At 43.0% G+C, this 20,951-nt stretch overlaps 1 protein-coding gene across 2 annotated transcripts in view; it reads right to left on the bottom strand.

Moving 5' to 3' along the window:
• CS (citrate synthase) overlaps positions 1-20,912 on the bottom strand; it is a 32,792-nt gene extending 11,880 nt beyond the window's left edge. The window contains exons 1-6 of one of the 2 annotated variants that reach the window (XM_086713072.1): positions 20,862-20,912; positions 3,646-3,696; positions 2,985-3,092; positions 1,125-1,190; positions 558-689; positions 112-300 (exon numbers count right to left, since the gene is read on the bottom strand). In XM_086713072.1, coding sequence (XP_086569198.1) covers positions 112-300; positions 558-689; positions 1,125-1,190; positions 2,985-3,092; positions 3,646-3,696; positions 20,862-20,897 — 582 coding nt within the window. In that variant the 5' untranslated portion in view covers positions 20,898-20,912. Of the gene's footprint in view, positions 1-111; positions 301-557; positions 690-1,124; positions 1,191-2,984; positions 3,093-3,645; positions 3,697-16,608; positions 16,829-20,861 lie in introns of those variants that run through there. The other variant, XM_025926823.2, reaches the window with a different exon arrangement.
• Between the last annotated feature and the right edge of the window lie 39 nt (positions 20,913-20,951).

Raw genomic sequence — 20,951 nt, 5'->3', positions numbered from 1 at the left:
AGTTTCTGGCGTAACTCAGAAGTAATTCTCCTAAACATTCCTTTTTCTTCCTTCATATTTAAGTCCTTTCAATCCCCATCACACATCAATCATTGCATCAGAATTTCCTACCTCCCAGTACTTGGTTCGGTTGATACCCTCTGCATATGCTCGGGCAAAGTTGCTTTCACTGTTGAGGGCTGTAATGGCTGCACTGAGCTGAGACATGGGATGTAGATTGGTGGGAAAGTTGTCTAGCATGGTGACCACATGGGAAGGTAAAGCTGCCCTCTTTGCCCACTCTTTTGAAAGCCAAGACACCTGTGATAAGGGAGACACTGGTCAGAACACTATGCGAGGAAAAAGAAGAGAAATAAAAAGACAGTGACATCTGAGTAAAGAAAATCCAAGAGAATACAACCCAATCCACTTATACAGCAGAAGTCTGATCTGATTCCTTCCCCTCACTACACATCCCTAAAAAATACCACCCAGAGTCAGATCAGGATTAAGTGTCTGAGATTAGAGAAAGGCAAAGAAGGAGAAGAATGAGAAGGGCTAACATCCTTCTGTTTCACCTGTTCTTCTGTTGGGATTTGTCCAGTTACCAGCAACCAAAATAAGCCCTCTGGCAGGGGTTCTTCACCCCCTTTAGCCTTGGGCAGCAGTTTCTGGCATTCAGGGATACTGTAACCTCGGAAACGGATGCCCTGGAGGGAGAAGAGTAAGAGGTACAAATCGTAAGTTTATTACCCTAGAAGTCACATAATTGACTAGTCCCACTCTTATCAGATCTTTCAACAAGTTAGAAAGTCTCCATGCCCAATGTGGGGCTTGAACTCACGACTGTGAGATTGAGTTGGAAACTCTTCTGACTGAGCTACCCAGACAGCCCTAGAATAGAATTTTTAAAGCTTAGATCTCCACATAACTTAATTCTGCTTGGTACTTTTAGTTTTACTCGTTGATATATTAAATAGGTACACTTGTTCTTCAGTTATCCCATATGAACCTATTTTCCATCTTCCAAAACATGAAGACAGATGCTTTATTTTGTTTTCCTTACCCTCACTGGTCTAATCCATGCTGTGCACAATAGTCAGTAAACTCAGTGATTATTACTGATTGACATGAGGGTCTCTTACCTCATCAGGATCAAGAACTGATGTTTCATATACCAATCCCTTCATGCCTCTCATGCCACCATACATCTAAAGAAAAAGACAGATGTAACCAGTAATCAGAATAATTCAAGCTAGAGTTTGTTAGTGCTTCATGGAATCTGAAAGAGGAAATTTATTCTCTGATTTGCAAGACTTGGTCTGTGGAAAGAAGATTCCTGAGGAGGTAGCATACTATAGAATAGGACTTTGCAAGGAAGACTGCTAACATTAGAAATGAAATTCTTAAGTCGAAAAATTGCTATCTTTATTTAATGTGTCTGCCTCTGTTTGTTTCCTTTTCTTCTTGTATTTTTCTTTTACCTACTCTTACTCCCTCGTTCTCACCAACCAAAGTAAACAGAATGAGTTCTATAACAGGGAAAGGAGATAGAGACCAAAGGCTAAACACTGCTGTGGAATTATCATTTGAGCTGCTCAGACTCTTAGGGCTGGAGAAGCCATCCTAAAGTTGCTCTAGAGAGCCTGCTAGAGCTGTCGTATAATTGGATGGTCAGGATGGCATTAACTGTAACTTTTAAATTTTTGTTTGTTTATTTACTTATTTAATATAATTTGTCGGGGCGCCTGGGTGGCGCAGTCGGTTAAGCGTCCGACTTCAGCCAGGTCACGATCTCGCGGTCTGTGAGTTCGAGCCCCGCGTCGGGCTCTGGGCTGATGGCTCAGAGCCTGGAGCCTGTTTCCGATTCTGTGTCTCCCTCTCTCTCTGCCCTTCCCCCGTTCATGCTCTGTCTCTCTCTGTCCCAAAAATAAATAAAAACGTTGAAAAAAAAAATTTAAAAAAAAAAAAAAATATATATATAATTTGTCAAACTGGCTTACATACAACATCCAGTGCTTATCCCAACAAGTGCCCTCTTCAATGCCCATCACCCACTTTTCCCTCTCCCCCACCCTCCTTAAATTTTTTTTAATGTTTATTTATATTTGAGAGAGAGAGAGCACACTCAGGAGCACAAGCAGGGGAGGGGCAGAGAGAGAGAGATGGAGACAGAATATGAAGCAGGTTTCAGGCTCTGAGCTGTCAGCACAGAGCCCAATGTGGGGCTCAAACTCATGAGCTGTGAGATCATGACCTGAGCTGAAGCTGGACACTCAACCGACTGAACCACCCAGGCACCCCATGGACAGCATTAACTCTAACAGAGAGCTCTTGCTCCAAAAGCTGAGGGGTTGGGAAAAGGAACAGAAACTTCATTCATCCCTCTCATAGGTAAATTAGGTTAAGCTATTAAGTTTATAGAAAAGAAGAGTCTGATTTTTTTTTAATTTATTTTTGAGAGAGAGAGAGATAGAGTGCGAGCTGGAGAGGGGCAGAGAGAGAGAGACACAGAATCCAAAGTAGGCTCCAGACTCTGAGCTGTCAGCACAGAGCCTGATGCGGGGCTCAAACTCACGAACCGTGAGATCATGACCTGAGCCGGAGTTGGACGCTCAACCGACTGAGCCACCCAGGCGCTCCCCCCCAACTTTTTTTTAAGAGAGAAAGAATGAGCATGAGTGGGGGAGAGGGAGAGGAGAGGCAGAGAGGAAGAAAAAGACAGAATCTTAATCAGGCTCCATGCTCAGTGCAGAGCCCAACATGGGGTTTGATCCCATGACCCTAGGATCATGATCTGAGCCAAAATCAAGAGTCAAGACACTCAACCGACTGAGCCACTGTTCTGAGGCACCCCAGAACAGTCTAATTTCTAATGAACATCATAAGCTCCAACATTTCCATGTGTGGGACAGAATGCTTCTGAATAGTCAGTGAAGAGAATGGTATTTTCGTTGAAGCATATTACAGAGCTACTTTTCCAGCCCAAACCCCACAATCCTTACCATGTCCACAGTGATTTGACCCACTACTGTCTTGCCATGTTGCTGCCTGAAGGTCTTTACTCTGGCTTGCTCCTTGGGTATCAGATCTGCCAATATGTCTTTCAAATTCTAAAAAGAGAAGTAGAAAGGCTAAGTGATGGTCAAAATATTGATTAGATTTCCTACAAAATAGGTATGTTAAGACATCTTTTTAGAATTTGGCTTTCTCTATCGGCCAGGGAAATCTGGCCAACTACTCGGCACAGATGAAAAAGAATTAAGCAGAAAGGGAGGGAATGAGGAGTTTACTATTGGGTCATAGTTTCAATTTGGGAAGGTGCAAAAGTTCTGGAGATGGACAGTAGTAATAGTTGTATTTAATGCCACTAACCTATACGCTTAAAAATCATTAAAATGGAAATTTTTGTTATATATATTTTACCACAACTAAAAAAAGAAATTAGGCAAACATATTTGATATCCCACCTCGCTATACTATTGAATAAATTATTTCTTAAAATAGTAGTAATAATAATAGTTACAACAATAGTAACAACGGACACCTCTCAGAGAACTCAGGATATGATGAGAGGCTAGGTGGCAACCAACGGTTGCTTACTGTCCCCTCAATCCCAGGATCAGATTGCCTCAGTGATTCTCAGTCTTCTTTTCCAAACCTTACCGTAGGGGACGCACTGGCATGCCGAGCAGCAAGAACAAGACAGGATGCATTCTGTAAAGAAAACACAAAACCTTATGCAACAGTTATTCCTCCTTCCTATGTATTAACAAGAAGGAGTTATAGTGACTCATCCTCTCTCTCTGTGTCTCCATCTTAGCCTCTAAGGACAGTCTGACATAAATTTAAAAAATTAAAAAAAAAAAAAAAAAGTTGTAAAAGGCCCTGCACAGCTTTGAAAGAGTTCCTAGTCTGGAGGCAGTAGCAGATTTAACTCTGCTTCTTGCATCCATAGCTTTAATAGCATTCCCTGGGGAGAGGCTCTTTCCCATTATCTGGGTTTCAGGGCTTGGCTTGGTTAGGCACAGAAAAGGTCAGAGAGGCAGTTGTTGAGTACCCAGGCCATCCCAATCTAGCTGTCAATAGTTCTGAGAGGCCCTGAGAAAAGCAAATGAGGAAACTGATCAACTACTTAACCCTGCTGGTAAGATCTGTCCAGCACCTAGTCTTTTGGAAGCACTTCAACCTCTCCAGTCTAGGAGAGCCCACAGGCAGAAGGAGCCTTTCACCACACTACTTCAAAGGTTCCTGGAAAAAGCACACAGAAGACAGAATATCTACAATGTAACAACAGACTACTCAACAACAACATTGGGAAACTAGAAAACTGGAAAATTCCCTTCTAAATGTTGAGAGAAAATAATTGTTAAGCTAGAGTTTTATATCTAGGTGAGAAAAAAAATCTTAAAAAAGGGGGTGAAATAAAGACATTTCAGATAAACAAAAGCTGAGTTTATCACCTAAATACCTGTACTAAAGGAATTTTTAAAGATATACTTTAGAACCATATAGACAGGTCTGAGATTCAAGACTATCCCTCACTACAAAGGTAAATAGTATAGCTGGCCTGTTTTCTTTGTTTAGAGATATTTTTTTTCTCCCCAAAAGAAAAACTACTTTCTATAACATTGCTGAGTTGCAACATAAAGTTCAATGCTGCCTTCGAAAAAAGAAAACCAATTACACTACTAAGTACCTATGAAGTTTGACAAGATTAGTTTTTCTGCACATTATTTTGAAGATAAAACAAGATACGTAAGCCTCATTTCCCTCATCTATAAAACTGGTGTTAAATACTCACCATACAATCTCACATAATTACAATGTTATTACAAAGAAAGCACTTTCCAAACTAAAAAGATTACATGTACACATAAACTAATCCAGGAGCAAGATCACACCTTTCCTCCTTTTGCCAAAAGGCCAGATACACTTTTTCTTTAACTATTGCATTCCTGATTGTGCTAAAAATCATTTGAAGCAACAGTACTGTACAAATTCCAAAACACTACATGCCTAAGTAAGAGTTCACTAGGACTGGAGCTCTGTTTTTAGAATTTAGTACCCCTCTTTCTGTTGGGGCATAAGGGAGGACTGAAAAGGGAAGAGATCCTTCAGTAAAGGTTATTTTCAAAAGAATCAACTCATTAAAAAAGAAAAAAATCAATCCAAAGCTAAATTCAGAGTACAAGGTAAGCTATGTTCCTAAAACAAAGGGGGACTGGGGCACCTGGGTGGCTTAGTCGGTTAAGTGTCTGACTTCAGCTCAGGTCATGATCTCACGGTTCCTGAGTTCGAGCCCCGCATTGGGCTCTGTGCCAACAGTTTGGAGCCTGGAGCTTGCTTCGAATTCTGTATCTCCCTCCCTCTCTGCCCCTCCTCCACTCACACTCTGTCTCTCTCTCAAAAATAAACATTAAATAAGTAAAACAGAAGGGGACTGCTCAGCTTGTTAAACAGGAGACTGTCCTTAACTCCTTTCATTAACTTCCTAAAGAGTCTCCTCTGGCTCACTGCGGACCATTTGGGCAAGAAGTAGGCAGCACAAACAGACCTTTAGCCTCTTCATCCAACATAGGACAAATGGGAACTTGACCTAGCACCTAAGAAATCCTTTTACTTTTTCTTAGTAGTCACCAAAAAGCGAACAAAGGAAAACACGTGAATAAGTTCTATTCCATGCTCCATGGTCCCACAGAATCCCTGTTAAAGAAGTTCTGGGCTACCTCCCAGACACTACATCAGCCCTGTAGCAGACCTTTTAATTGCGGTTGGTTGGTTGTTGTTGTGGTTTCGTTTGGTTTCTAAAAAGGTTACAGGGGAATGTATCATCTGAGAGAAGAAAGAAGTTGAAATGTCTCCATAATGGTAATTTTTCCACTTTCAAACCATCTTTAAGTTTCTATATGGCAGGCTCAGTCAGAAGAGCATACGACTCTTATCTTGGGGTTGGGAGTTTGAGCCCCACGCTGGGTGTAGAGATTACTTAAAAATAAAATCTTTGGGACACCCGAATGGCTCTTTCAGTTGAGTGTCCAACTCCTGATTTCAGCTGAAGTCATGATCCCAGGTTGGTGGGATCGAGTCCCACATTGGGCTCTGTGCTGGGTGTGGAACTTGCTTAAGATTCTCTCTCTCCTTCCCTCTCTGTCCCTCTCCCCCATTCTATCTCTCAAACTAAAAATAAACAAACAAGCTTCTTTCTATCCAAGCTCTACAAAGAGTGAGTGTCCAGATCTTAAGATGAAAATGGAATTCCCCCAGGTTGGAGGCCTTTCTTCTAGGAACATGAACATAAAACAAAACAGCCTTTTCCCCCTTGTGAGTGGGAACTGCTTCAATCAATGAGCTGCCCTCTTCTTTTACTTCAAGATAAAACAAACAAAAAACAACAAAAAAGAGGAAATCACAAAGAAAAGGATGGAAGATCACCTAAAAAGGCTGTGAGAATGCAACATCATTTAAAAGACTCAGCTGGGGGGCGCCTGGGTGGCTCGGCATCCAACTTCGGCTCAGGTCATGATCTCACGGTCTGTGAGTTCGAGCCCCGCGTCGGGCTCTGTGCTGACCGCTCAGAGCCTGGAGCCTGTTTCAGATTCTGTGTCTCCCTCTCTCTCTGCCCCTCCCCTGTTCATGCTCTGTCTCTCTCTGTCTCAAAAATAAATAAATGTTAAAAAAAAAAAGACTCAGCTGGGTCATCACTGCTGCTTTGCTAGTCGTTTTGCAGATCTATTTATATGAATGCTACTTTAAGAGCATGCATAGGAAAAGAAACTTATAACTATCATTCCACTTCCAACATCATCAAAGTCTTAATTTCCTTTGCGGTGAGTGTCTTTGCCATTTAATGTGAGGAGTCTCAGGAGTAACTTAGAGGGCTGATTTTAACTGTCTATCAGCAACACTTGGCCAGATCTCTGATTTGCAAAGCAACATTAGTATACGGATAGCTTGGCTATGTAGTTATGGAATAAAGGTAGTATACTCTGTTTCTACTGCCCTTCTCTGCCACTTATTAGCTGTGTGACCCTAGCCAAGTCATTTAACCTTTCTGTGCCTCAGTTTCCTTATCAGTAAAATGGGAACAATAATAGTACCTATCTCAAAGGATTGCTGTGGGGATTAATTAAGTCAACATTTATAAAGCACTTGAAACCACTTCTGGCCTATGGCAAGTGCCTTGCATTTGTTATATAAATAAATACATAAAAGTAAACATTTTGGCCATTTTCTCATGCCCTTCAGCATCAGGATTAGTCATATTTTTAGCTAACCCTGCAGCTTAAAGAAAACTAAAGAAATCAGAAGGATTTTAAAGGCAGCAATTCAGTGCTATAACCACTCAAAAAGCTAGACAGGAAAAATTCAAATTAGAACAATTTTACCTAATGATGCAGAAAACAGAGTACATGATTTGGAATTAGGAAAGAAAATGTGGGTTCTAGCCCCACCTACATTACTAAATTAACAGACATCCAAAGCAAAACAACTAACTATAGTTGATCCTTGAACAACACAGGACTTAGGGATACAGATCCCCCATGCAGTTGAAAACCTGGGTATAGCTTTCGGCTTCCGTAAGACTATACTACTAACAGCCTACTGTTGATTGGAACCCTTACTGATAACATAGTCTATTAATACCTATTTTGTATGTTATATGTTTTACCTACTGTATTCTTACAAAAAAGCTAAAGAAAATGTTACTACAAAATCATAAGGAAGAGATAACACATTTGCAGTACTGCATTGTAAAAATCCACATATAAATGGACCAGCACAGTTCAAACTGTGTTGCTCAAGGCTCAGCCGTATTGTTTCCCTTTCCTTCTCCATATTTAGGATAACACTCAAGCTACTTAGCTCAAAGTCTGAGTTAAGGCTCTAAGAAGGACATATATAAAGGTACTCAAAAGCCTTGCTATTTAAAATATGACTGCCTACGGGCACCTGGATAGCTCAGTAGGTTAGGTATCCAAAAATTGGTTTCAGCTCAAATCATGATCTCACAGTTCATGAGTTCAAATCCCTGCACTGGGCATCAAGCTGTCAGCACAGGATTCTCTCTCTCTCCCTCTCTCTCTGCCCTTCCCCTGCTTGCGCATGTGCACTCTCTCTCAAAATAAATAAACGTTAAAAATTTTTTTTTAAATAAAACATGACTGCCTAGCCAGCAGCACTAGCATTACTTAGAGCTTGTGAGAAATGCAGACTCTTGGGCCTCACTTCAGACCTACTGCATCCAAATCTGATTCATATGAACAATAAAGTCTGAGATGTATACATGGCCTAAAGTGTTAAGCAAGGGAGCAAAAGGGTAGAATGTAGACTCTGGGATGTACAGTTATTACAATCAAGTTTTATTTTATTTTATTTATTTTTTTTATTTTTTATTATTATTTTTTTCAACATTTATTTATTTTTGGGACAGAGAGAGACAGAGCAGGAACGGGGGAGGGGCAGAGAGAGAGGGAGACACAGAATCGGAAACAGGCTCCAGGCTCTGAGCCATCAGCCCAGAGCCTGACGCGGGGCTCGAACTCCCGGACCGCGAGATCGTGACCTGGCTGAAGTCGGATGCTTAACCGACTGCGCCACCCAGGCGCCCCTATTTTATTTTATTTAAAAAAAAAAAATTTTTTTTTTTAACATTTATTTATTTTTGAGACAGAGAGAGACAGAGCATGAACGGGGGAGGGGCAGAGAGAGAGGGAGACACAGAATCCGAAGCAGGCTCCAGGCTCTGAGCCATCAGCCCAAAGCCCGACGTGGGGCTCCAACTCATGGACCACGAGATCGTGACCTGAGCTGAAGTCAGACGCTTAACCGACTGAGCCACCCAGGCGCCCCTACAATCAAGTTTTAAATCCAGGTTCTGTTATTATCATGCTGTGTTACCTTGGCTATATGGCCTAACTTTTCTAAGTCACAGTTTTCATATCTCTAAGTTGGCAATAATAGAGCCAATTTCAAGGTAGAGGAGTAGACTGTACAAAATAATCCGCATGAAAGCATCCAGAACAGTGCTTTCTGCATAAGTGAGTTCAATAAACATGTGTTTCTTAGAAATGTGTTGGCCTATTACCTAACACCTCAAGTGTCACTACTCTCTCCCAGAGTTGGATTCCAGGAAAGAGGCAGTCAGGCCTGAGGAAGGGGTGAATGGATAATTCCCTCTACCTGTAGAATAGGAAATAAAGCCCTAATTTCCTTTTTAAGAACCTTAAAAACCTACTGATGAAGAGGGAAGGAGTCTCAAGAAGCTGAAACAAATTTAACTACCCAGCTGAAAAAATGACTAGAAAGGAGATGCTGGAGGACTGTCACACCCAAGGCTACACACCTCATTTCATTTACCACCTAGCTGCCAAAGAGACCAGCTCAACAGCTCTGTATAGTACATGCAGGCTATACTCACTGATGGGACAGGTTACAAACCTCTGAGTCATCCCTGAACTTTCACCTACCAGCTCCTCCCCTAATTCCGGAGGTGTGGCAACTAGGCTTTTGACTTCTGGTAGCATGCCACGTGTAGAGTCACCCTACTGGAACAGCTGTCAGGTGAATCAGGGAGTCACCTCATTCAATAGGTCAGCTCCTTCATGGGGAGAGAGTGAGTGAGCTGTTTCCAAAGACAAGGGCCTGGCTTAGATGTCTGACAGCCATGTTTCTCTACAGGGTGGGGTGGGGTGGGGGTATTACAATCACTAAGTGGTTTTTTTCAAACCTCAAAACACTGCCATCTCTTGCAAGAACTCTTCTAGAGAGTTTGCTACTATTGATGGAAGTGAGCTGTGACTCTCAAATGTACTAGAACAGAAAAATATAACTAAAAGAACCTCTAGCTTAAAGGGCCAAGGGAGGAAAAGGAATACTAGTATATGCAGGAAATTCTGCCAAAGACTTGCCTCCCATACTTAGGGTATTTCTGGAATAAGGTATGCACAAAATCGCCAAAAAATCATCAGAAACTCCTGTATCCTCCCTCAAATTCTCAGAACAACAGAATCCTATTTTTTGTTTTTTGTAAGATTTTATTTTCAAGCGATCTCTACATCCAATGTGGGGCTTGAACTCACAACCTCAAGATCAAGAGTCACATGCTCCAGGGGCATCTGGGTGGCTCAGTTGGTTAAGTCACTGACTCTTGATTTTGGGTCAGGTCATGATCTCATGGTTCATGAGATTGAGCCCCACATGGGGTTCTGTGCTGACAGCACAAAGTCTGCTTGGGATTCTCTCTCTCCCCCACTTCTCTCTCACAAAAATAAATAAATATTATAAAAAAATAGAGCTGCACACTCCACTGACTGAAGCCAGCCAGTGCCCTCAGAATCCTATTTGAATAAGCACTTAATAAAGTGGTTATTTCCCTCTTACTCACTCCTCTTAGCCTGTTATCATCATTGGTCCACACCTAGGACCTTTATTCCACAGGAGAAAAGCCAAATTTTCTTTGATCCTCCATCCTAGACACATTTAGAACATGTCTTACAACATATGCAAGAGCTCCAGCATTACAAGCTTGAGAGAGATGCTCTTGATTTTAATGGAGCCCTTGTCCTTCATCAGAAAAAAGATCAGAGCTTGGGGTGCCTGGGTGGCTCAGTCAGTTGAGCGACCAACTTCGGCTCAGGTCATGATCTCACAGTTTGTGAGTTTGAGCCCTGCATCGGGCTCTGTGCTGACAGCTCGGAGCCTGGAGCCTGCTTGGGATTCTGTGTCTCCCTCTCTCTCTGCCCCTCCCCCACTCATGCTCTGTCTCTCTCTGTCTCAGAAATAAACATTAAAAAAAAAAAAAAAAAAGAAAAAAAGATCAGAGCTTGCCAAGCCAGCAGAACGGGCTTAGCTGATGAAGCAAACATAATGCACTAATAACTGGTAGGAAAAATCTTGTGCTGCAAAGGCTTGCAATGCAGAAGGAACAACTTGCATTAAGGGAGAAAGAACACACATAGGACAAAGGCTCCTCTCTCCCCAGAACCAGGTCAGAGAACTAAAGCCATTTAACATCTGTGTTTCACAATGGTGATATTGGAAGTCGGCCTGCACTACTTGGTCAGGCCACTTAATAGTGTGAGCACAGTAATATTCAGATTTCATACTTTGACCTCCATACTCACAGGAGTTCCTTAATAATTCTACCTAATTGTCATTTTCTAACAGAGTCTTCCCTAAAGATTCACTCCAAGGAAGACCACGAAGGACAGGAATTCAACCTCAGAAAAGAATCAAGAGCCCTAATTTTGCTTTCAGTAGAAATCCTAACTGTTCTTTAACAAATATTTTCTAAACACCTACTTATTCTAAATACACTAAGTATATGCTAGTGAATAAAGTATATAGATAGGATCTGCCCTCCTCCTACTTTCTTGGGAACTAGAAACTGCTCTCACTTCCACTAGGAGTTCTTTTGTAGTTTCAGCACCTAACACTTTGGTCCAGAAATTTACAAGATACTTCTGAAAGCATTTGAAAAAAAAGCCTAGAAAGACATATCTAGAGAAAGTAGCCTAAACGGACTATTGCCTAGAATAGTTATCTTTGAAGTCAAAATTTTGAAGTCATATTTTTTTTTTTAATTTTTTTTTCAACGTTTATTTATTTTTGGGACAGAGAGAGACAGAGCATGAACGGGGGAGGGGCAGAGAGAGAGGGAGACACAGAATCGGAAACAGGCTCCAGGCTCTGAGCCATCAGCCCAGAGCCTGACGCGGGGCTCGAACTCCCGGACCGCGAGATCGTGACCTGGCTGAAGTCGGACGCTTAACCGACTGCGCCACCCAGGCGCCCCTTGAAGTCATATTTTTTAAAAATGTTTATTTAATTTTTTTAATGTTTATTTATTTTTGAGACAGAGAGACAGAGCATGAACCGGGGAGGGGCAGAGAGAGAGGGAGATACAGAATCTGAAACAGGCTCCAGGCTCTGAGCTGTCAGCACAGAGCCTGACACAAGGCTCGAACTCATGGACTGCGAGATCATGACCTGAGCCCAAGTCGAACACTTAACCGACTGAGCCACCCAGGCACCCCAAAATGTTTATTTATTTTTAAGAGGGGGGTGGAATGAGAATGAGCGGGGGAGGGGCAGAGAGAGAGGGGAACAGAGGATCTGAAATGAGCTCAGTGCTGACAGCAGGGAGCCTGATGCGGGGCTCAAACCCATGAACCCTGAGATCATGACCTGAGCTGAAGTCAGACTCAACTGACTGAGCCACCCAGGTGCCCTTGAAATTAATTTCCAAAATAATCACTAATTCCAAAAAAATAAAAAAAGCCCAAATACACAAAGTTTCATATATACATTCAATAAAGTTGCAAACAAGAGAGACCTGTACGTGGCTTTACTGGCCCACCAGGTCAGTCAACAGAAGTGCTTGAAAAAATACAAGTTTCCAGATCCCATCCTACCTTTGCTGAATCAGAATCTGAAGACAGGATTAATGAATGTGCAATATGAACAAGCAACCCAGGTGATAATGCCCACTGTGAACTTACAGAACTTTTAAAATGGTAACACGTAAAAAGAAATACAGGAACCTAGGGGTGCCTAGCTGACTCATTTGGAGGAGCATGTGACTCCTGATCTCAGGGTCATGACTTTGAGCCCCACATTGGGTGCAGAAATCACTTAAATAAATAAACCTTAAAAAAAAAAAACACACAGGGACCTAAAGAATTTGGGCAACTGAGGGAAAAACTGAAAGAGTCATATGTTAAGAAAGCTCTATCGCTAAGGCTGCCTCACTACTGTTTTAAATTTCACATCCTACTATATCACATAAAGCACTGAACTAGGTCAAAAATAATAACTATGTAGCTCTAGAGATCCACCACATCTGGCTTCCTACCTTCTGCCCATCTGAACTAGGAATGCCAGCCTTCTCTTCTAATGATTTACTTCAGCAATGCTCACCTCACTGCTTCTCCATATCCATGCACTCATCCATTACCAATCTAAAGGCCACTAGGAAGAACAAATGCAGTCATCCCACCATTAGCACACGATGAGGCTTTTTACTCTCCATTTTTCATCTTTAGCCCATCTAGTAAGCATCAAGGAACTGCCATCACACTTTGGGTAGTCTGAGATTTGGGCACTTGCCTTTAAAAGTTCTAGGCTATAGGAGTGCCTGGGTGGCTCCATCAGTTAAGCGTCCAACTCTTGGTTTTGGCTCAGGTCATGATCTCATGGTTCATGAGATCGAGCCTCACATTGGGCTCTATGCTGACAGTGCAGAGCCTGCTTGGGAGTCTCTTCCTCTCTCCCTCGGGGCCCTCTCCTCTGCTCATTCTCTTTCTCTCTCTCTTACACACACACACTCCCCTGCTCTTTCTTTCTCTCTCACACACACACACACACACAAATAAATTTTTTTAAAAAGTTCTAGGCTGTAAGGGGCATCTGGTTGGCTCAGTTGGAAGAGCATGCAACTCTTGATCTTGGGGTCGTGGGTTCAAGCCCCATGATGGGTGTAGAGATTACTTAAACTTAAAAAAAATGTTTTTTAAAAACTAAAGTTCAGGGCTGTAAGCCTAACTACCATTTCACAGAAAAAAACTTGATCTAGTTTTGTTGAACCCAATTTCAGACTAGGATTTATACTGGAGATGTTCAGTAGTATAGATCTACTGTAAAGGAATCATGGGTTTCAATTTAAGTGTCTTGAAAAGGTCTAGAAATCATATAAAAACACTTTTGGCTTGATTTTCTCAAAGTTTTGGAACACCCTAGCCTGGAGGAGCAATTCTCGACGGTACAAGATGTAACTGGGGTTTGTTGGGGTGCTTGGGTTGCTCGGTGGATTAAGTGTCTGACGTCGGCTCAGGTCATGATCTCTTGGTTCATCAGTTCGAGCCCTGCATCAAGCTCTCTGCTGTCAGTGGAAAGCCTGTTTCAGATCCTGTCTCCCACTTTCTGCCCCTCCTCTACTCATACTCGCTAATTCTCAAAAATGAATAAACATTAAAAAAAAAAAAAAAAGTAACTAGGGTTTGTTAAGTAACCCTAGGTTACTTGGTGTTAAAAGAGTCCAGAGATGAATTAGTGGCCATACTCTAATTTCCAGCCCAAATCCAGGCCTGGGTCACTTCTGAAAAGATAGTACCACAAAGAGAAGGCACCCAGAGCTAATACTAAGGCCATTGCTTACTATGAATTCATTTGGATAAATAAGTCAAAGAATCTCAAGGTTCTGAATTAGTCTATCTCTCCAACTCAGGTGTTCATTAAATTACCTGAAAGTGAGTATGGTAGAACAATACAATGACTGGCATTTATGTCACCTAGCATAGTTAAAAAACTCTCTTCTCAGGGGCACCTGGGTGGCTCAGTAGGTTAAAAGTCCGACTCTTGGGGTGCCTCGCCTGGATGGCTCAGTTGGTTAAGCGGCCGACTTCAGCTCGGGTCATGATTTCGTGGTTTGTGAGTTCGAGCCCTGCAGTTGAGCCTGCTTTGGATTCTGTGTCTCCTCTCTCTGTCCCTGTCCTGCTCACACTCTGTCTCTCTCTCTCAAAAATAAATAAACATTAAAAAAAATAATAAAATAAAAGTTCGACTCTTGATTTCAGCTCAGGTCATAATCTCGAGATTTGTGAGATCGGGCCCTGCACTAGGCTCCAGGCTGGGCTTGGAGCCTGCTTGGGATTCTGTCCCTCCCTCTCCCTCTGCCCTTCCCTAGCTTGTGCATGCTCTTGAATGCGCACGTGCTCTAAACAAAAAAAAAACAACAAAAAAAAAACCAACAACAACACCTCTTCTCAGAAAAGTGGAACTACATCTGACCTTGAGAATCAAAGTAGTAGGGGTCAGTTTTCTCAAATCAGAAAGTATTTATTTTTGCCCTTTAAAGCCTACCTTAATAGCAAAAGTAAAACTGAGTTCCAGTTAACTTGCAGGCTAAGCTGGAAAACTCAGGCAGGTGCTAGCAATGCTGACAAAATGAAAGGCTTCTTGGTATCCTGGTCATTCTGCTTAGATCTCAGGAAATTTCCACTCCTGTGTTTTTTGAGCTTTGCTAATTTTAAGAGTCAAGAGCCTTCAAATGGCTTCCAATTTACAGGTTTCTGGGATCCTCAGGTTCATCCCTAACAGGAAAGTAAACAAAACAATAATGATTCTACAATTATATAGCACTGTCATCCCAAAAGCGTTCTGAGCTTCCCTAGAGGCTTAAAGGACAAAATAAACTCAAAACGTAAATTCTAAAGGTTTTTCAAATTCGCTTAAGGGTTAGATTAACCGGTCTGGGTTAGCAACTCTGAAATGAGCTAATTATAGTGTCGTGTCCCCTATTCTGCCAAAACACTATCTAGAACTTGCTTCATTTCCCAAGAGACTTCCTTACCCTGTTCCCTGGCAGCAGAAGAAGCAACAGTCAAGTAAGACAAGTATCTCCCAAATGATCAGCTTCCACCTTGCTGCTGGGTACCTGGAAGAACCCCAGTGTAAATTCTACAGGCTTCACCTTATCTGTCAACCATGCAAGATAACACACAGCAAGTCAAAACCATTCTAAGACTTTCCTTTCCTTCAGGTGCTGGCAGGTTTAATCTGCAGAAGAGAAAGTATAAGTTCTTTGCAGAAGGCAAGGTCACTTGTGGGACTGTCCCTACTTGGATTAGAAGACTGGGACTACCCCCCCTCAACACAGCAGTTTCTCTACTTAAAGGGCTAAGCTACCCAGAGACAAAAGTACTGGCAATTTGAAGTTGAAAGTACCAAGCAATAATATTCATATAATACAAAGGCAACAAAATTCGAGTAAATTAGGGCCTCAAAGAATGAGAGGAATCTCTCTCCTGGGTAGAGTAGACTTAAGAGCAATGGCTAAACCTGAGTGAGAGAGTAGTAAGATTGGTCATGTGACTTCAGCAGTACTATCTCCTGCCCAGTTATCTTCACTTACTGGCCTGCAGTTTGGAGGAACAATCTTTCTGGTTCTTTCTCCAATCATATATGATAATCGTGCAGAAGGTTTTACAGAAGGGCTCCACCCCATCCAAGCTCCTCCTATATGAAGAGTAAGTGCAAGAGTCCCAAGGACAAAGAGGACCTGAGTTCCACTCCACCAGAGGAACTGCTAAAGCTTGGTCATTAAAAGCTTCAAAATTTGGGTTGGAGAAATAGAAAAAAAGGCAGTTTGGGAACTGACAAGGCCTTCCCTACAAAGCAGAAGCTGAAATCAGCCACCGCTCCAGCTCTGGTCCAGGGACAGTGGGCACATCTCTTCATCCCTGCCACTTCTACCCCCTCACCCCCTCCTCCAAACAGGCCCTTTCCCTAACTCCAATAGAACACAACACCTATGTTCTCCACTGGCAGCTCCTTTGCCCAGAGCTCTTCCACGCTAGACATGCAGGGTGACAGCAGAGGCCGGGCTCTCCACCCGCCCAAGACCGCATGCCGGGGGCGGGCAGCTCTCTCTTCACCCGGAGGGGCAGAAGGCCAACGTAGCACATGGCCCTGAGTGCTCCACAGAAGGCTGGCGGCCAGCCAGGCGCAGGGCCCCTTTAAGGAGCGCTGGGGTGCGTATGGGTAGGGGAGGGAGACCCTGGCGCTGAAGGGCCTGCAGTCGTCTGAGCCCCACCCTTGGGCCGCGCGCTCCCTCCCTTAGTTGCTCACCTTGGCTCCGAAAAGCCGGGCGGCCGCAGTGAGTAAAGCCATGACGGGCGAACTCGGGGGTCTGGTGGGGAGGGAAGGAGGGGACAGAGCTGCGGCAGGAACGGGAGCCGCCGCCGCTGCAGCAAAGGCCGCGCCGACGGGTGGACAAGGTTGAAAGGAGGTGGCTGAGGGAAAGGGTAGACAAACCGGCGGCGGCGCCCAGCCCGGGGTCCTCAGCGAGGCCCCGCCTACTGCCCGAACCCGCTCCCGCCCCTCTCAGGGGACTCGCCTCCGGATCGGCCATTGGTCCGGCGTGTGTGTGGGCGGGACCTGAGCCATAGACAGCAGTAGTTGCGGGCAGGATTGGACCGCCTGGGTTAGGCTAATTAAGGATGGGCGCGGGGGAGGGGGGGCGGGGGGCGTGTAGGTGACTAAGTATGTGCCTGATAACTCAGTTAACTTCCTTCTTAGGCTTCCCTCTTGCCCTTAATACATTTGGGGTTAGTTCTCAAGTTAATATGAGAGAAAAAGTCCCAAGAACTCCGACCTTGGAAGGTCCTCGGAAGCCAATCCTTTAATATACTATCACAGCTACTGATCATTGCCGGCACCTCCTACCCCACTGGCATACTTTCTTAAAGAATGTCTTTGGTCAATGACTTAATGGCCATAGAGGTGCCGTCATGTGGACAGAGGCTATGATGCCAGAGTTAGCTGCTTGATGACCATTTGAGGTCAGCAGAGGCCATAGTATTACAGATAGTAAAAGACCCCAATATATGAAGAGGGAAAGCAAAGGCAGGAGCCTGAATATATCCAGTGTATTTATGGGCTGTCAGTTCTGCGTCTGGTGCCAGGAAATCCAAACCTTACAGATGCCCCCATAATATGAAGGCTTCCAAGGGTGCCAGGCTCAGTTGGTGAAGCACGCCACTCTTGATCTCAGGGTTATAGGTTCGAGCCCCACATTGGGTATAGACATTACTAACATAAATAAAATCTTAAAAAAAAAAAAAAAAAAAAAAAAGGAAGGCTTCCAGCACAGGCCAAAACCTCTGGGCCCTGGGCATTAGTCCCACTGCCATTCCAATCACATAACCCCAGGCAGGCAGCCCACCCCACATCTAGCCATAAGATCAAAAGCTGCAGACTAGCCCCTCATCCAAAATTAGGCATTAAGCATCCTCCCTATTTGTCACATTGCTTCCTTCACTCCATCACTCCCATAGAGCCTCTGGACCCCTTCTCCTACATGGCTGTCTTGTATACACTTATCCCATGCTTCCCAGAGACCATTAAATGAACCTCAGTACTAAATTGATCTTCTACATTGCTTTTCACTAACTCATCTAGGTAGACAAGACCTCAGGACCTTTCTACCTCCTAAACCCATCACTGTCATTGACCTAGGTGCAGAGGGAAAGTGACCCAAGGACCAGGACACCTAATCTACAAACCCCAAGCTCCAAGTGAATAGTCCTTTTATCTCCTCACATAGCAATAACAAGGTTCAGAAGTCTCAGTACCATCAAACCAGGTTTAGACCTACTTTATAAAGAAACTAGTTTATAGCTTGGACTTGGGGAAAGAGAAGGAGAAACCACCATTTTCTCTTCCCAATTTTCCTTGTACCTAGCTTCATAACTTACCAACCAACACTCCTCTGATTCGGAAATCAGATTGGTAGGTCTTAGGAAAGAACTACATGAAGAGAAGCCAAGCAGTGCCCCAAAGGAACACTGACCTCAACTACCTTCTCGGTGACTTCAAAGCTCCAATGATCAATATTTGCTCCCAATTTAGCATCTCACAGAGGATTTCCTCCTAACCCTAGAATAGTCTGGCCTGGTTTCTGCTCTCTGGTTAATTATCCACAGAGACTAACCAGAGGTCTGAACTCCAGTACCCCAAAATACAAGAGGCATTTTCAGGGTGAGGCTACCAAAGAGTAATTATTGAGTGGCCATAAGGGTAACTTATTTTGGAGCTCTAGTCACCGGCGGGAGGGTGGGAAACAGCAAAGCTCTAAGCCTCTTGACACCATGTCCTGGAGCCTAGTGTTATGACTACTTTATGGACTTGTTTTGAAGTTGTTTAGTCCTGACATCCAGTCCTATAACGCCAGTGAGAAAGCCCAGGGATCAGGACTAAATGTGATCTCCCAGAAGCTAGCTTAGAATCTCTTCCTAAACGTGAACGGGACCTGGGGAGGAGAGAAGAAAGTTAAGGGAGGATTGGCATGAATAAAGCAGCCAAATGAGCTTTAGGTCTAAATACAACTAAGTGCCTGAGAACTAGTGGGGCAGTGGAGAGAAGGCTGCGCACTGAGGTCATCTTGACCTTGGGAGGACCTCTTTAAAATGGACAGAGGTGATGGTGCCCCCTGGTGGCTAAGGGTAAGTGGGAAAATGCAGCCTAGGCTTCAACTGAAAAGGCCTGCATCAGTAGATCAAACTCCTGTATTTAATGGGTAACTAAAATTTATTGAATACTCATAATTTCCAGGTACTATCTAAATGTGGTACATGCACTATCTTAATTAATCCTCACAAAAACTCTAAAGGATGTAGGTAATGTTAGTATCTCTAACATTAGTTAGTATACAGAGGGGGAAACCAAGGTTTAGATAAAGTATTCTGCTCAGGACCATAGCTTGTAATTGCCCAGAAGCTGTACCTTAACTACTAAGCTGTACTGTTTATATGGTGATGACTATGAATTATCAGCTGTAACTCAGGAAGGGGACTTCTGAATCACTGTTAATGGTCTTCTGGGCACATCAACTCAGTGTGTTCTGTATTTTAAATATTTTCTAAAATAAGGAATAATCTTACTCAACTATAAAATGTTTGTACATCCATACCTGAAATACATGATAAATTGGTGACCCTCCCAGAATATATAAAGGTAGGAGAGACAAACACTTAACACCTAAAATGACTGGTGGGGTAGAATGGGTTTCTGATTACAATCAGTCTGGAAAAATATAATCAGTCTGAAAGGAGGATATAATGCTTTTTCACTCCCTCCCCCCCGCCCAGTGCTTTTTCATTATTGATTATTAGAGTCAGAGGGCACGGTAGTTTTCGAGCAAAAGTACTAGTGTACACAGCCACTAGGAACTACATGGAGACTCCACTATAGGAATGAGATAGAAAGACCCATTGGCCTAGGGATAAGACAATTGCTAAGGTTGAAGTCTTGATTCCCTAAGACACAATCTCTTTGAACTTAGTTTCTTCATCTGTAAAAATGGGAGCAACATCTATTTCTTAGAATTGTAGAGATTAAGTAAGGTGTATGTGCTTGTTATAGGAGTATTCAACATAAACTAGTTCCTTTGCCCTTGCTATTCATCCCTGTCCTGTATTTAAAGGATTCTTGTCCTTGCTCTGAATCCTTTTTAACAGCATAAAAATTCTCTAAAATTTATTTTTTAATTTTTTTTTAATGTTTATTTATTTTTGAGACAGAGAGAGACAGAGCATGAACGGGGGAGGGTCAGAGAGAGAGGGAGACATAGAATCCGAAGCAGGCTCCAGGCTCTGAGCTGTCAGCACAGAGCCCGACGCGGGGCTCGAACTCACGAACCGTGAGATCGTGACCTGAGCCAAAGTCGGACGCTTAACCGACTGAGCCACCCAAGAGCCCCTCTAAAATTTATTTTTAAAGGACTGGGTTTTCACATGATAAATCTCCTACTCACATCCAGATATTATTGAACACTGTATTCGAGAATGTTTCTTTCAGTTCTAACATTTTACTGATAAACTCATTTAGAAGGCATCTAGAGCTTAAGGTGTAACCAGATATGCAAGGTTAGCATTTGATCTACCAAAATACTGGGCTAGAATCATTTGTTGTAGGGAGCCTCCAGAAACATTCAGATAAATTCATGGATTCCTTGTGGTAACTCATGACATGAATAAAGAGATGTGCAAAGAGTATCCTCCTAACCTTCTGAGGATCAAGTCAAGGAGGATAATGTCCACTCTTCCCTATGTAGGACACACCCCTGTGTAGCAATGGCAAAGACTGTTGAGCTGGAGAGTTCTTAACAGCTGTACCTTGACAGACTAGTGAGGTGTATCACAAGTAATTTATTACCAACTAACATTACTTTATTAAAGCTTGTGAATTATTTGCTATTTTGTACATTAAAACAATTTTGAGTTCCCTATAGAGTACTTCCGCACTTGTGATAAGCTCTCTGATGGAAGAGTTAAGTTTTTAGACAGGAAGCAGGCAATGGACAGAATCCTGGGTATACTCACAGGGGTATGAAGAATGTGAACATTATTCATGTGCATCACAGAAGAAAAAATAGTAACAGCTGGTCTGGAAAACAGACTTGACAGGATACC

This window comes from Puma concolor, chromosome B4, assembly GCF_028749965.1.
Source record: "Puma concolor isolate L17-30 chromosome B4, mPumCon1.1.hap2, whole genome shotgun sequence".
Classification (NCBI taxonomy): Eukaryota; Metazoa; Chordata; class Mammalia; order Carnivora; family Felidae; genus Puma; species Puma concolor.
This window is presented reverse-complemented; position numbering and strand designations above follow the sequence as displayed.